The following is a 12,794-nucleotide window of genomic DNA, read 5'->3' as shown; positions in this document are numbered from 1 at the left end:
CAGTGGTGGGGGTGGGGAGGACAGAAAGCAAAATTATATTGGTATCTTTTCCTTTCCCAGTTAAAAGGCACTAGGGGATGAATAACATCCCCTAAGTGTTTATATACAGGTCAGAAGCACTCTTTTGAAAAGCTGCTCTGCCTTGGGTTAGGATTAGAGCTGGGTCAGATAAATTTGCTTGCCCAGGAGGTGAGCCTCAGCAAGCCTGGTGCATCAATAGCCTCTCCACCCCCCACCCCCACCCCCCCCCCCCCCGCCCCGCTACCCCCCCAAGGAATCAACACAGAAACTACCTTGATTTACAGGCCAGTCTTGGAAGTTTATTTTAGGTTTAGTTCTGGCTTCACAACAGAAAGAAGGAAAGGGTGAGAATAAATCCTTCTCCCCCTACTGCCCAGCCCCCAACTTCATGTAATAAAGTCTCTAGAAAAGCTGATCCCTGAAGAGCCTGAGGGAAGCCCTGACACAAGGCAGGGACTAAGTCAGACATTCCTGAGAAGAGAGACAGTCTTCAACGGTGCCTAGAGTCCTGCCTCATGATCTGATAAATCCATTTTGAAGATGGATCCACCAATCCCTCCTCCCCTCCCAAAAAAGAAAACAACAGCAACCAAAAACAGTGATCCATGACCTTCTTTCTCTCTTGGGCAGATTCAGGTAACAGGTTAAGCGCCAGTCAGTGGCAGTAAAACTCCCATCTCCACCACTAAGATGAGCCCCTCAAATGGAACAGAGAGAAAACCACCAAGGAGACCACAGACCTGCCTGCTTGCTTGTCATCATCTAGGAGGCCTCTTATGTTTTGAAAGTGGCTTCAGCATTGGTTCAAAAGCTGTGAAGGCTATACCTTCCCTGTACTTTGTGGAAATCCCAGGGGAGCCCTTGTCCCTGAGCCTTCACTACTGAATCTTATCACTGCCTTCAGAGGGAGTGAATATGGCTATTTTTACGAAGCAGGGGAGGGTGGTTAGCTAAGGTAGAAAAGGAGAGAACTCTTAGTGAGGAATACTGAGCAGTTAGGAACCAGTAGCCTGTGTAGAATCCATCTGGACTGGCCCCCTCAGAGTTACAGCAGCCTGGATGCACGGAATCACTGGCCAGCTCACCTCCTTTGATGGCAGAGTAAAAAGTACTAGGGGAAAGACAGGTCCTGGCTGTGCTCTCATTTTAATCCTCTCACATGATTCAGTGCGCAAGGGTTTCTAGCACAAGGTTTCTAGCTGCAGGGACACAGGCCAGGGGTTAACAGTAAGAAAACTCATAGGGTCTTTCTTAAATGAGGCAATCCAGCAAATACAGGTAACTATATTTTTCTGTCTTTTAACTTTTCCCAAGATCCATTACCAAGACTTTTTAATAGGCACATGATTCTATCACAAAGAGGAGGGGCTCCCTAATTCTCCATAATCTAAGGTATTATATCAGATCCCAAAAAGCCCTTCCTCTCACTTAGCAGGAAGGAGCAAATTGAAAGTGCACATGCTAAAAATAAAAATAAAAAAAGGGTTATATTATACCGCAACTGTCTCCACATACAACTAAGAACCTAACCATCACTGTGTCTTCATCTCAGTGCAGAATTTTGGTTAAAAAACAAGTTTGGGAGTATGTGAAGGACATGAATCCTCTGTGTTGTTCTGTGGGGCAGCAGGAAGAGAAGCTGTCACGGGGACAGAAACCCAACTTGGAGAATATCCTAGGCCAGCCTTTTCTCCTGGATACTATTTGGTCTGGTGAGAGGCCCTTGAGATAGGTTAGAATCACTGTTAGCAGCTCCTGGCATTGCCAGGACCTTGTTTCCACAGGCAATCCAGGGGATGGGGAAAGAAGAACAAAAATGGGCTCTTCATTCATGGACCCCCCCCCAAAAAAAATCAGTGGAATCCAGTCCTTTGGCAGATGAAGGCAATAACAAGAAGGCAATAACAAGAAGGCAGGAGATTAGGGAGTTGTGGGCAGCAGGCAACATCATGATAGGTGAGGGACCAGTGAGTGAGGGAGTGATGTGTTCCCCCTACAGTCCACGTAGTCATAGCTTTGGAAAGCCAATTGTTCTGTATGGCTCAGGTAGGAGTAGGTCAGGGTGCCCCTGGAGAGGAATAAGGTCATTATGGTACATTGGCCAGGAAGTCTTTCACCTCCCAGAAGGCCCAGAGGCCTTGTTTTGTTATTTTGGGTTTCTGAGGCCACCTCCCCCTAACTTGTACTCTCATTGCCAACCAACCCCAGGGCTCTCAAGGTAACCGTGGGACAGCAACAAATCCATCACCCCTGTTTTCGCTTCCAATAAACCACTGGAAGGTATATGTATGTATCTTAAGAGCAAAACTAAGACCTGAAAAAAGAGTTGGGGTCTTCTAATCCAAAGGGCATTACAACATCACAACAGTCACCCCTTCCACTATACCCTAAATTCTTCCTGCCAGAATAGGAGGAGGCCAGAGGATGGGGGGAGGGGGTCTGAAGGGAAGGTGAGGCAAAGTTCTTGCCCCAAAACATACTTACTGTATATGCTGAAGTATGTTATGGACTTTGATTCCAACCCACGTACAGATGTTGCTAAGAGATTAAGACACACATATATATTATTATTTATAGTAGCAAGGGTGTCTTGTAAGGAGAGGATATGGGTGTGTCCCTAGCCTCTGATCCTCAGACTGATTCCCCTTGGTACCATATGCTAACCTGTCATCACCAGACAAGAAGATGCCAGCAGCTAGGGCTCTTTGAGGCAGGGGGATGTCTATGTTTGCTCCCGTCTCTCATTCCCAGCTCTAATGATGAAACTAAGTTGGTATCACCAACCTCCTCCCCTCCCAGGCCTTTCTACCAGGTACCCCAAAACATCTACACAATATCCTTCAGCCTACACCAGCATTTTCCCCAAGGAAATCTTCCTGAACTGCTTCTGGTTGTTATCCTTCATGACCAAAGACAACCAAAATGACAGCGCGAATTCAGGGTGAAGGTACAAGGTGTCCAACCGTGGCTGCTCACAAGGCTCTGCCACAGGTTGGACACAAATTCATGGGCAAACAACTGCTTAATAGTTCCTAAAGTACCCAGAGTAAGAAAAATTCAGGTTATGTTTTTAATATCACTTGAAGTTTTGAAGGTTTTTTTCGTGGTTGTTACAATACTCACTATGCGTTTTCATCAGCTATCTTGCTCGTGACTGTATAGAATATCTGTCAATGAAACACGTATTGTCAGTCACAGCTATCATGCTCCCCCTTTGCCCATGACATACTTGGTGGGCATGGTTAGCCAACTCTAGGGTTGCCAGATGGGGATGAGAGTAGTCACCTGTTCACTGTTCAAAGAGCCAATGCGCAAAAGGTTGCTTTCTTCCATCTGCCCAACGACAAGTGACAAGTGGAGGACCTCGACGTTGAGCTGGGTGACAGTGACGGGGCAGTAGTTGTTGTTGGTAATGTTGAGGACATTCTAAAGAAGAAAATGGGAGGGGAAGAGGGAGAAGGAGAGAGAGAGAGAGACAGGGAGAGAGAGGAGAGGGGAAGGGGAGGAGAGAGAGGGAGACAGAAATAGATAAAGAGAAAGAGAGAAAGAGAGAGAGAGAGGGAGAGAGGGAGAGAGGGAGAGAGGGAGAGAGAGAGAGAGAGAGGGAGGGAGGGAGGGAGAGAAAGAGGGAGTGAGAGGAGGAGGGGGGGGGGGAATATATGTAAGGCCAACCAGTCAACCCCAGGACAGACAAATGGAACCAGATTCTGCCTGAATGCCAACAGTCCAATAACCCTACAGTCTGACATCCTTAAATATCAGTTCTCAAGCTGTACAGGACCCTACAGTGGGGAGTCCATAAGAAACTCTCTTAAATTACTAAATAAACGTCATGGCTGCTTTCCCTAAAAAGCAAAACTATTTCATGACCCACTTTCCCTAGTCATGTGCGCTCTCTAGGCCTTTGGGATTCAAGACTCCCCACCTTCTCTGATTACAATTCAGAGCATGCTCTTCACCTGGATACCAATCTGAGCTTTGCCTTTTAGACAAGTGCCCAATCCTCACCTAAAGGGCCTTGCTGACCACAGGACTAGGGTCAATGTCTTGACCAGCCACAACTTGACCCAGTGTGAAAGTACTGAACAGCTGGCTGGAAAAAATTAGTTCATAAAATCTGTGCCAGAGGGTACCCACATATAACATACCGTCACATTGAGGAGGATGACGTTATCAGAAAAGGCCACCACTGAAGAACTTAGGCCAGCTGGCTCTACCACAATGGAGCGGGGGAACAGAAAGAAGAAGATGAAGGCTGACATCAGCAGGCAGTTTAGCACAGCCAGGGAAACATAGAGCTTCCTGTGAGATAGCAAGGTCAGGAAGTGGGGAGAACAGAAGAAGACTGTGAGAAAGGGGGACTTTTCAGTTTTAGGATCACTGCTGATGTCATTACAGCCAAAACATTTTCCCAGTCAGACAAGCATGTTCGACACCTTGACTGTGCCAGGCTGTGTGCTAAGCACCAGAGATACAAATAAAAAAGAGAAAATCCCTGATAAAACTAAGGCTTCTCGTGCTTCAGTTTGGCAGCCTGGCAAAGGGTGGCTCAAATACTAGACTGTACGCTAGTCTTGAAGGCAGGGACTGTCACTTTTCATCTCTGTATCCCTAGTCCAGTGCCCTTTAAAAATTCTGATGTCTGAGATACCATCTCACACCTATCAGGCTAGCTAATAAACTAATAGTCTAATCTAAATAGCTAGATAGAGGGGGAAAATGACAAATGATGGAAGGGATGTGGAAAAACTGTGAACTGATCCAGCTGTTTTGGAGAGTAATCTGGAATTATGCCCAAAGAGTTATAAAGCTGCAAATGCCCTTGACCCAGCAATACCACTATTAGATGGTTTCCCAAGATGATTGGGGGGGAAAGGAAAAGAACTTAAATGTTCCAAAATACTTATAGCAGCTCTCTTTGTAGTGACAAAGAACTGGAAGTTCTGGGGATGCCCATCAATTGGGGAATGGTTAAACAAATTGTGATAAATGATTATGAAGGAATACTATTGTGCTATAAGAAATGATGAGATGGTTGATTTTAGAAAACTATGGAAAGACTTGCAGGAAATAATGAGTGAAATGAGCAGAGCCAAGAGAACACTGTATACAGTAACAGCAATGTTGTTCAAAGAACTACAGCGAACCAAGTTATTTTGAGTATTATAAATACTCAAATCAACTGCAAAGGACCCATGAAGGAAGATGCTATCCATTTCCAGAGAAAGAAGTGATAAAGAGTGGGATATGGTATATGGTTTTATACACACACACACACACACACACACACACACACACACACACACACACACACACCCCTCTGTGTCTAATGGTGGCCTTCTTTATTTTGGTATAAGGAGGGAAGGAGGAAAAAAAAGTACACAGCAGAGAACAAAAAAATTCAGCAGGAAGTACAGAAAACAGGGTAGTTTTGAAAACAATGTGTAGTATTTATTACATAGTTTTAAAAAAAGTAAACAGTGTGAAATGGAGGTTCACGGTTTCATACTGAAACCTCTTTTTTGTGTCATGCTGTACATGGAAATGGTTTAGGGTTGTTTTTGTCTTTTTGCATTTAAGTTCAAAATTAAGTTAAAAAAAAAAAAAGAAAAGTCTGATGCCTTTTCTCTCCCTAATTATCAAGTATTTTTCTCCTACCACCTACCAAGGAAAGAGGAGAGGGAGGAAAGAAAAGAAAGAAGGAACCCTCATATCATATAAGCGCAGTCAAACAAAACAAATTCCCACATTTCATATCCTTAAAAATTTGTGATGAATGACTACTAGCCTAAGCAAGTACTGCAGTTCGCAGACTAGTTACATGTTATTCATGTTTATATTATGACAAACCCTGTATTTCTGTTCTTGGCACGAGTAACTTAAAATTATTCATTAAAAAAAAAAAAAGAGATTGCCTCCCCAGCATCCTATAAAAAGCCCTGGTCTGCCCACAGTTGCCTGGTGCAGGAACAAGGGTCAGAAAGAATCTCTGTTACTACTGAAGCAGCCCAGGCACTCACACCACTTGGGACAACTGGCCTGGACTGCAATGGGATGAATTTCAAGTGGGGCATGATTAGCAGCATCATGTGGCAAGGCTTAATGATTGCCTCCAAAGTTCTCAAAGGCTACCACAGGAAGAATGAGCATCTGCTTTCTATCTCCATGGACAACAAGGCAATCAAGTTTCAATTACTACAGAAAGGATGGTGATTAGATGATAACAATAATTTCCTGATGGGATGGAAGTAGCCAGAGCACCTCCTTCCAGGGAAGTCTTTCAGAACAGGAGAGGTCTATAGTACTATGTTTTTCATTGTTTTTGCTGTAGGACCCCATTTGGGGTTTCCTTGGCAAAGATACTGGAATGATTTGCCACTTCCTTCTCCAGCTCATTTTATGGATGAGGAAACTGAGGCCAACAGGGTTAAGTGACATGCCCAGGGTCACACAGCTAGTAAATGTCTGAACTCAGGTCTTCCTGACTCCAAGCAGCCTTCTATCCGCTATACAACTTAGCTGCCCCATACTATCTTTACTGAACTGTCTAGAAGTAGGGACAGGGTTAAGAAGAACTCTAGAGGGTGATGACCTGTTTTTAAAGAGGATCAACCTCTGGAACCCTCCAAGTGTCAATGCTAATCTTAAGCAGTATCCTCTGAGAAGGGCATGGGTTTGAACTGGGAGAGAGAGAACAGACCATTGAATCTTAGGAAACGCTACCCCAAAGACAGAGCAGCAGGGTCCAAGATAGGTACAGCCATGATTACATCATAGCCCTGGCTCAAAAAGACTTCAAAGACTCTCTGTTATCTATCCTTAACCTGGCAGTCATACAGTGGCATAGGGGAGTGTCGGTCAAAAATCATTTACTGAGCACCTACTACGTGCTAAGTGCTGGAGTTGGGAGTTAGGAAGGCCTGGGTTCAAGTCCAGCGTCAGACACAAGTGGTGAGACCCTGGGCAAGTCATTTCATCTCACTCTGCCTCAGTGTCTTCATTTGTAAACTAGGGATAACAACAGCACTTCTCCCCCAGGGATGTTGTGAGGATCAAGTGAGACAACATATGGAAAGTGCTAAGTAAGCCACCACAGTCATCTTTATTATTACTGTAAATACAGATAAACACCTCACTTCACCTGGGGTTCAAGTCCTTCCTAGGACACTGGCTGTGCAACTGGCACTAGTAGTCACCAAGGAAGTTCTATGTCTGAGTCCTCCCACTTCCACCCCACTCCCTAGAATAAAAATGAGATTCTCTAACTGGATTTCAGTTTATCAGTTCCACCTCACCTCATACAGACAGACAGACCTATTATTCAAACATACCTATTTTCCACTTCATATTCCCTATGCCTACAACAGTCCAACTTTCTCCCTCTTTTGTAAACCTTTAAAAATCAGCTCAGTGTAAGAAAGGACGAGCAGGTGGATTTTAGAACAACATAGAAAGACTTGCAAGAAATAACGAAAAGTGAAATGAGTACAACCAAGAGAATGTTGCACACAGTAACAGCAATATTATCTGAAGAATAACCACGAACGATTAAGTTATTCTTAGTATTATGAGTATATAAATACTCAAATCAATTACAAAATACCAATGAAGCTATCTACCTTCAGAGAAAAAAACTGATCAACAGAAAGTATGCAGAGTATGGTTTTACACATATTATACATATATATTTACATATACATATTTTTGTGCCTTTTAAATGGTGGCCTTCAGTTGGGAACTTAAAATGGAGCCAAAAAAAATTTAATTTAATTTAAAAAAAAAAAAAAAGAATTGGTTCAAATGATAACTCTTTCCAGGGAGGCCTCATCTGCAAAGGCTATTTCCCTCTCCTAAACTTTTGTCACACTTTCTTTGTGCACAGAATTCACAAACATCATATTCCATTTTGAGTACATCTCCCCCACTAAACTATAAGCATCTGGAAGACAGGAACCATATCTCAAAAAGTTTGTGGGATGACTCACAGGGGACACTTACGTTCTTCTGGGTTTCAGCCTCTGGTCCCCATATGGAATGAGTGCCACCAGCTGCTTTTCCAGCTCTGCAGACACAGAAAAAGGGAGCAAGTTGTACATAACAGAGCAGCAGTTCCATGTGCAATCATCTTTTTTATTATACATTATGGAAATGCTTGTTTTATTCCATAAATTAAAAATTAAATAAATTTTTAAAACAGAAAAAGGTAGTCAGAAGGGGTCTAAGGAAATAACTGATTCTAATCTTCATATCCCAGTTCCTCAGGAAACCTCTACAATTCCCTATAACAAAAGGGTACAACAATTCCACCCTTGGCCTACAGCACAATAGGGGTGCCAGGGGACGCGTGAAAGTCAACAGCTTGATATCTACACTAACAAAATGAGATTTTTCAATAAACTGCACTATGAAAAGATCCCTTTTAATCACAGGATGATAGAATACAGAGCTGGAAGGAACCTTAAGACAGGAACTGAACCAAAGACTTCTCTATCACCGAACCTGACAAGTATTCTAGACTTCTATTCTCCTCAGATCTCAACTCCATCTCTTGAGAAATGACTCTGCCTCCCAGTTTACTGGAAAGACCAAAAACCATCTATTCAAGGCTTCTTAACCGTTATTGTGTCATGGCCTCCCTTGGCAATCTTGGTATGGACCTATGGACTTGTTCTCAGAACAAAGTTTTTAAATGCATAAAATAAGATACATAAGATTACAAAGAAAATCAATTATATTGAAATATGGTTATTAAACAATTACGGAGAAAAAAAACCAATTCATGCGTTCCAGGATACGAACTCTGATTTATTATAAAGCCATCAATTTCTCTGCATAGTACAGAAACCATCTTGACCTGTTTTCTTCCTCCTTCCTTCCAGGTTTAGAAGATAAGATTATCCACATGCATGGCGAAGCTAACCCCTCAACTTGTGCCCTGGATCCTATCCCCTTTCTGACTGAAAACCCCTAGAAGATCTATCACATTACTATCTTCGGGTCTTCCTTCTCTATTGGCACTTAACTGTTGGACCAGAATTACTCTACACTTCTTTTTTTCATGTGTGTACAAGCTGTATCCCTCTAGTAATTAAGCAGCTAGGTGGCACAATGGATAGAGGGCTGGTCTTAGACTGGGGAAGACTCATTTTCCTGAGTTCAAATCTTGCCTCAGAAATTTACTAGTTGTGTGACCCTGTCACTTTACCCTGTTTGCCTCAATTTCCTCACCTGGAAAATGAGCCGGAAAAGAAATGGCAAACCACTCCCACATCTCTGTCAAGAAAACCCCAAGTGCAATCACAAAAAGTTGGACATAACTGAACAACATGGAACCATTTCATGCCCAGCACTCAGATGCATAATAAATGCTTATAAAACCAAACTCTGAATTAAATACACCCTTCAGATCTTTGCAAGAGAGGAAGGAGACAAACTTTTGAAAAACCTTCATGTTGGGGGACAGCTCTGGACCGGGGTCCCCCGTGAGGACCGTGAGACGCCTGAGGGTCCGAACCTGCTTACGTGGCAGGCTAGCTGTTCTAGCAAGCCACGGGGTCCTGGGATGGCCCTGGTAACAGGCTGGCTCCACCCACGGGGAGGCACTTGGGAGGAGCTCAACCGCCCATGGGAGGTACAGGGGAGGAGACAGGGGATAATAAAAGGGGATGACCACGAGAGCTGGAGGAGAGGAAACGGAATAAAGCTTGCTGGCTGCAAGTCCTTTCGGGTGCTCTGCCTGTTTATTCCCCTCCCCCAACAGGGAGAAGGAATTCCCCTCCCCCAACCAGGAGAGGGGCCGGAGACGTCCGAAGACCGGGGATAGGTAAGTAGAAGGCGAAGGCCCGGGAGTCGCCCCGGGCACCTTCATACTCTAAATGGGTATTGCCTAGATAGACCAAGTAGCCACCTGAAAATGCTAAAAAAGGCTGAGGGATTCAACCAAGTTCCCTCTAAGGGCAGGTGGGGAATAGACTTTGGGATATAGCCCTGGAAACTCACATTATGGTGTAAGCAACAGGAAAGGTCATGATATAACTCATTATCTTTGACCCCAAATCTGCCCCTCTTCCAAACTTTCCTATTTCTGTCACAGACACCACTATCCTTGCTGTCACCCAGGTCTGTAACCATGAGTCATCCTCCATCCTTCACTCTCCCTCATTCCACACTTCCAATTAATTGTCAGGTCTTGTATCTTGAATTCATCCCCCTTGTCTTTGCTCATACAGTTCTCATCCTTGTTCAGGCTTCATCACCTCATCTTGCCTGTACTACTCCAAAAAGGCTACTAATTGGCCTCCAGCTTTTCCTCAAATCCCTGTCCCCCACACAACTGCCCAAGGGACAGTTCTAAAGTACAGATCTAAACGTGTCACTCCCCTAACGCAATAATCATTTATTAAGTACCTACTATATACCAGGTAGTGTGCTTAAATGCTGGAATAATAAACTTCAGTGGCTCCTCTAGGATCCAATATAAACTCACGTTTGACTCGTCACAACCTAGCTCCAAACTAGTTTTCAAGATGTGTGTGTGTGTTCTCATATACACATATATGCATATATCTTTCCTTCATATACTCTTCACTCTCATCAAACTGGCTTTCTTGTCATCCTTCACTCCAAATTCCACCTCCTGCCTTTGCTGTGACCCCATGAGTGGGATTCATTCCCACCTTAGTTCTGCCTCACAGAATCCAGTTTCCTTCAAAGGTCAGCTCAGTTATCACCTACTACAAGAGGCCTTTCCTGATGCTCCAAGATGCTAGTGCCTGCCAGGAAAATTAAGCCTACTTTGTATCTACTTTTATGAAATAATAGTCCTTTGAGGGCAGGGGCTTTTTATTTCATTTTTATCTGTGTCTCTAGCACATAAGGACCAAATGAGTCAATTAACAAGGAAATAAATTTGATAAAAAAAAAATTTTTTTTATCTCCTGTCTGTGCAAATGCACAGTAACTGACTCAAGTTAACAGGTGTCTCTTATCTACCCTTCCCTCAGCTCCCCAACACAAAACCCCCGGTACAGTTTGGGCAACCTCATCAGAATCTACCTCTCTATGGAAAAACAGATAGCCAAAAATTAGGGGTAACTCTGGATATAGGCCCCTTAAAGAGACCCAGACATGGGCCCAGTTTGCTCTACAAAAGGTCTTGCTGGTTTTACAGGTTAAGTTCCAAGCTCAGGCAAGAGAAAAACTCACCACTTGGGATCTCCCCTGTCCCCTGGCAGGTGGGACAGGTCACAAAGTCAGCTGAGCCACTACAAGGCACACAGGACGGAGCAGACTTGCTCCCGTTGATACTAGAATAACTGGAGGCTTCACTACTAACAGCTGGGTCTTGGGACAGGATAGATTTGCTTTCACTATCCTGAGAGCCAAACTTGGAGACTGTCTTCCCCATCCTGGAGATTTTCACTTGTGGGGAAGAAAACAAAGTTTCATGATGAGTTTTTGTTCTTGCAACATAAATTGTAAGGACTGTAGAGGCTGACTAGCTTTTTATTTTCCTGAAAGCTTCCTCCCTTCTCTATCCAGATGGGTAAGCAGCAAAATGCCACAAATTCCTCAATCCTGTTACTGCTGCACACAGTTGAAACTTCAAGGTTTCATGGATGCTTTTTGGTTTAGCAAATGTAATTTCTGGATATACAGCTCTCTTCTCAAATGTGCTTTTTCTTGTAAAAAGAAAAGCAATTCAGTAAAACCAACCAACACAGAGACATCTGACAGCAGGTGCAACACCTGTGCTCCCCGCCTCTTGGTGAAAAGAGGTATCCAACCTTTTTTCCTTTCTGCCCTGCACAAAAGTTGGCAAGTAAAGGAAAACAATCCGCTTCTCCGGCTCTCTCTCGCATCAGATACCTCCCATCGCCCCGATCTCTTTCGTTTTCTGAGGAGGAAAAAAAGCAGAAGTTGTTTTCAGCTAGCCAGTTAAGTCGGGTTTGATTTCTCGAAGGGAAAGAAATGGGGAGGGGGTGAGATCCAGGGAACTGCCTTTGTTCCTTTGGGATCAACTTGGCAGGTGAGCCCAGTGGGGGCTCCTGAAAAAGCGAAAACTGGCAGCGACCCCGAACCCCAAGGGAAAGCTCTCCTTCTAGAGGAAGCTAAGGCGCCACAAACTTGGGGGAGCAGGCGGAGGCCCAGGGGTGCTGGGGACGGGAGCCCTGCTCCCCCGGATCCCTGGGGGTTGAGGCGGTGGGAACGGGCCAGGGCCCCCTCCCCAAGCCTCCGCCCTCCCCAAGCGGGCTGGGAGCGGGGATGGGCGGAGGTGACACCTGTGCGAAGCTTCCGGGCCGGGGTGCCGCGGTTCGGGCCGTGCCAGGGCACCCTGCGGGGGTGGGGCAGGGGCGCGCTCCTCGGGCGTGGGCCCGCCTGGGGAAGCTAGCACTGCTTTCAGAGGCAGAGGGGGCTTGTCTCCAGCCCCGCGCCCTCCCGCTCCCCCAGTGCCTCCTGGCACCCCCTGCCCACTTGCTGGGAGACGGGTAGAGGGGAGCCCAGCCCCAGCGCGGGGCCGGGGGCTCGGTAAGGCGGGAGGAGGGCAGGCAGTGCTCCCGAAGGGACTCGAGCTTCTTACCTGGCGGCGGGGCAGCAGCGGAGGCGGCAGCCCCCAAGCCCAGGGCTCGGACCAGCGGAAGCTCTCCGATCAAAGCCTAAGGTCGGGAGTGGGGGCCCCGCCCTCGGAAGCCACCCCGAACCTAGCCCGGGCGAGCTCCTCCCGCGCCCCGCCCCTCTGCGCCCCGCCCCCGCGCCCCTCTGCGCCCCGCCCC

The 12,794-nt window shown here is 45.5% G+C and overlaps 1 protein-coding gene across 2 annotated transcripts; it reads right to left on the bottom strand.

Annotated features, from left to right (window-relative positions):
- Positions 1-298: 298 nt before the first annotated feature.
- Positions 299-12,761, bottom strand: TMEM106A (transmembrane protein 106A). Of its 2 annotated transcripts, none has more exons than XM_072646611.1 (9): positions 12,602-12,761; positions 11,808-11,917; positions 11,227-11,442; positions 8,020-8,083; positions 4,170-4,323; positions 3,307-3,447; positions 3,145-3,188; positions 2,506-2,559; positions 299-2,089 (listed from the first exon to the last, which is right to left on the bottom strand). In XM_072646611.1, exons 3-9 carry the CDS (start codon positions 11,426-11,428, stop codon positions 1,969-1,971), a joined length of 780 nt encoding a protein of 259 aa, XP_072502712.1. In that variant the 5' UTR covers positions 11,429-11,442; positions 11,808-11,917; positions 12,602-12,761; the 3' UTR covers positions 299-1,968. The 2 variants fall into 2 exon arrangements, with proteins under 2 accessions (XP_072502712.1, XP_072502713.1); XM_072646612.1 differs by having other exon boundaries at positions 11,770-11,917; positions 12,602-12,691.
- Positions 12,762-12,794: the final 33 nt, after the last annotated feature.

The sequence above is a fragment of the Notamacropus eugenii genome, chromosome 2, assembly GCF_028372415.1.
Source record: "Notamacropus eugenii isolate mMacEug1 chromosome 2, mMacEug1.pri_v2, whole genome shotgun sequence".
NCBI classification, from domain to species: domain Eukaryota; kingdom Metazoa; phylum Chordata; class Mammalia; order Diprotodontia; family Macropodidae; genus Notamacropus; species Notamacropus eugenii.
This window is presented reverse-complemented; position numbering and strand designations above follow the sequence as displayed.

Coding starts and splice junctions, on each gene's coding strand:
- TMEM106A (XM_072646611.1), bottom strand. CDS start 11,428: ATGGGGAAGACAGTCTCCAAGTTTGGCTCTCAGGATAGTGAAAGCAAA. Junction 4,324..8,019: donor AGGCTGAAACCCAGAAGAAC/GTAAGTGTCCCC, acceptor GCTATCTCACAG/GAAGCTCTATGTTTCCCTGG. Junction 2,560..3,144: donor ATAGCTGATGAAAACGCATA/GTGAGTATTGTA, acceptor TTAATCTCTTAG/CAACATCTGTACGTGGGTTG.